Genomic DNA, 2,500 nt, shown 5'->3' on the forward strand with positions numbered 1-2,500 from the left:
ACTCATAACACTCTCAAAAAAACACACCACACATACTCACACACACAAACACAAACACGTCGCGACCCAGTATACATGGTTTTGCGTCACACTCACCAATATTCTTTAATTCCTCTATTTGAAGAATACTGTGAATGGCAGATTCAATATTGTAGCTTTCAGCCTCTAGGCTCTGCATAATGAGCCTGACATCCTAGAAAACAAAAGATGAAAACACAAAGTTTTATTGACAGCAACAAAATCACAGTTTAGCTAGAACATATTCCTGTAACACCCCATGGAAACCAATAATGGATATTGGTTATATAAAATAAATACACTATGAACTAAGATGTATACATAAGAAGGAACACACATACAAAAATAAAAAATAAAATAGATAAAGAGATTATGGTCATTTTAAAAAGATCACAAGTGTTCCTTCTAAGGCCAGATTTAGTGAGCGGCCCAGCAGTGAAACAGATAATAAGGGAACCATACCTTGCATTTTGCATTGTGTAGTGCTTGCTAAATGCAGAGTGTGGTTCCCTAATTAAAGGGAGCGTTCACCCAAAAAATGTCTCCCATTTAAATTGTTCCCAACGATCCATTTGACCTGCTGGAGTATATTAAATTGTTTACAAGTAGCTCCTTTACCCCTATTTTGGCCTGTAAAATAGCTGATTTAGCTTGTGGTTTCCCAACCTATACTGAAAGTTTTTATACTGGAGTCTCAGCTATTGAATAGCCTAAGTAAACACGGCCAGCAAAAGAAATTACACTCTCATTGGGGTGCAGGATAGTTAAAGGACCAGTCAACACAGTAGATTTGCATAATCAACAAATGCAAGATAAGACAATGCAACAGCACATAGTCTGAACTTCAAATGAGTAGATTTTTTTTCTGACAATTTTAAGTTATGTCTTTTTCCACTCCCCCTGTACCATGTGATAGCCATCAGCCAATCACAAACGCATACACGTACCATGTGACAGCCATCAGCCATTCACAAATGCATACACACTTATTCTTGCACATGCTCAGTAGGAGCTGGTGACTCAAAAAGTTTGAATATAAAAAGACTGTGCACATTTAGTTAATTGAAGTAAATTGTAAAGTTGTTTAAAATGGCATGCTCTATCTGAATAATGAAAGTTTAATTTTGATTGAGTGTCCCTTAAAGTAATAACATGATAGTTTTCCATTGTTCTCTCTATGTATTAAAGGGACACTGAACCCAAAAAAAAAAAAAATTTTGCGATTCAGATAGAGCATGCAATATTAAGCAACTTTCTAATTTACTCCTATTATCAAATGCTTTTCATTTTCTTGGTATGTTTATTTGTAAAGTAAGAATGTAAGTTTAGATGCCGGCCCGTTTTTGGTGAACAACCTGAATTGTCCTTGCTGATTGGACAGCACCTATAAACAAGTGCTGTCCATGGTTCTGAACCAAGAATTAGCTGGCTCCTTAGCTGAGATGCCTTATTTTCAAATAAAGATAGCAAGAGAACAAAGAAAAATTGATAATAGAAGTAAATTAGAAAGTTGCTTAAAATTACATGTTCTATCTGAATCATGAAAGAAACATTTGGGTTCAGTGTCCCTTTAAGCTTTAGTTTTCCAGACAAATATAAGATAAGGAAGCAAGTGTGTGTACATAAAGTGATAACATAATGAGATATGATATTACCTAAAGCTCAACCCATTGTAATAGGCTGTGTTTAAAAGCACAAAACCAGCTACTTCATATACACAAATAAACCTGAAAATCCAATTACTCATGCATTTTATACTCTGCAGTTGGTATAACAAGTCATTGAAATACATTCATAAAAAAACAATTTTACAGTGTACTGTCCCTTTAACTGTGTCACTGCTGAGCTGCTCACAAAATGTGGCCTTACAGGGAATATTGAACCCTACAAGATCAGCTACTTGCAAGTTATAAATTCTTATCAGCTAAATTGATAAATCCCTTACCACACATCCTGTGGCATTCCGCACTTTCTGAACAGCATCCACCTCCAGCTCGGACCAGTCGTCCAGTGTCCTCTTTCCCTTACGATTTAACTCCTCTTTAGAGAGCATCTGAAAGTGCATTAAGTATATGACTCATTTGGGCATCTAAAACATTTTAGTGCAAAAATCAAATGCTTTAATTAATTACAGTGTGCAATGTGTTTGCATTACTTCCCATGTGTTTAAAAGGGATATATGGCCATATAAAATGTATAACTGTGTGTATTCAGACATGAGGAAGAGAGGAAAACTCTCAAAAGCTTGTCTTTTAAATATCATGTTAGTCCAATAAAAAAGGTATCATTGGATACTGCTATACGCTGGTTATTTTGACATCTTTAAAAATATGCAATATAATTTGTTTTCCCCACTTTTTATTCTAAAAACTGTGTTAATTTTCCAATTTGAGAACTGGAAGTACACACTGCAGACCTAACAAGCCTACCCTGCTAACTAACTGGTCTCAGCTGGGTAGGGGGGGGGGGGGGGGGGTCAGGT

The 2,500-nt window shown here is 35.9% G+C and overlaps 1 protein-coding gene across 1 annotated transcript in view; it reads right to left on the reverse strand.

Moving 5' to 3' along the window:
• Positions 1-13: 13 nt before the first annotated feature.
• LOC128644662 (OTU domain-containing protein 3-like) overlaps positions 14-2,500 on the reverse strand; it is a 9,271-nt gene continuing 6,784 nt past the window's right edge. The window contains exons 2-3 of the mRNA XM_053697186.1: positions 1,964-2,071; positions 14-193 (exon numbers count right to left, since the gene is read on the reverse strand). Of these exons, the coding sequence (XP_053553161.1) occupies positions 14-193; positions 1,964-2,071 (288 nt within the window). The remainder of the gene's footprint in view (positions 194-1,963; positions 2,072-2,500) is intronic.

Source organism: Bombina bombina, unplaced genomic scaffold (assembly GCF_027579735.1).
Source record: "Bombina bombina isolate aBomBom1 unplaced genomic scaffold, aBomBom1.pri scaffold_2614, whole genome shotgun sequence".
Lineage (NCBI taxonomy): Eukaryota > Metazoa > Chordata > Amphibia > Anura > Bombinatoridae > Bombina > Bombina bombina.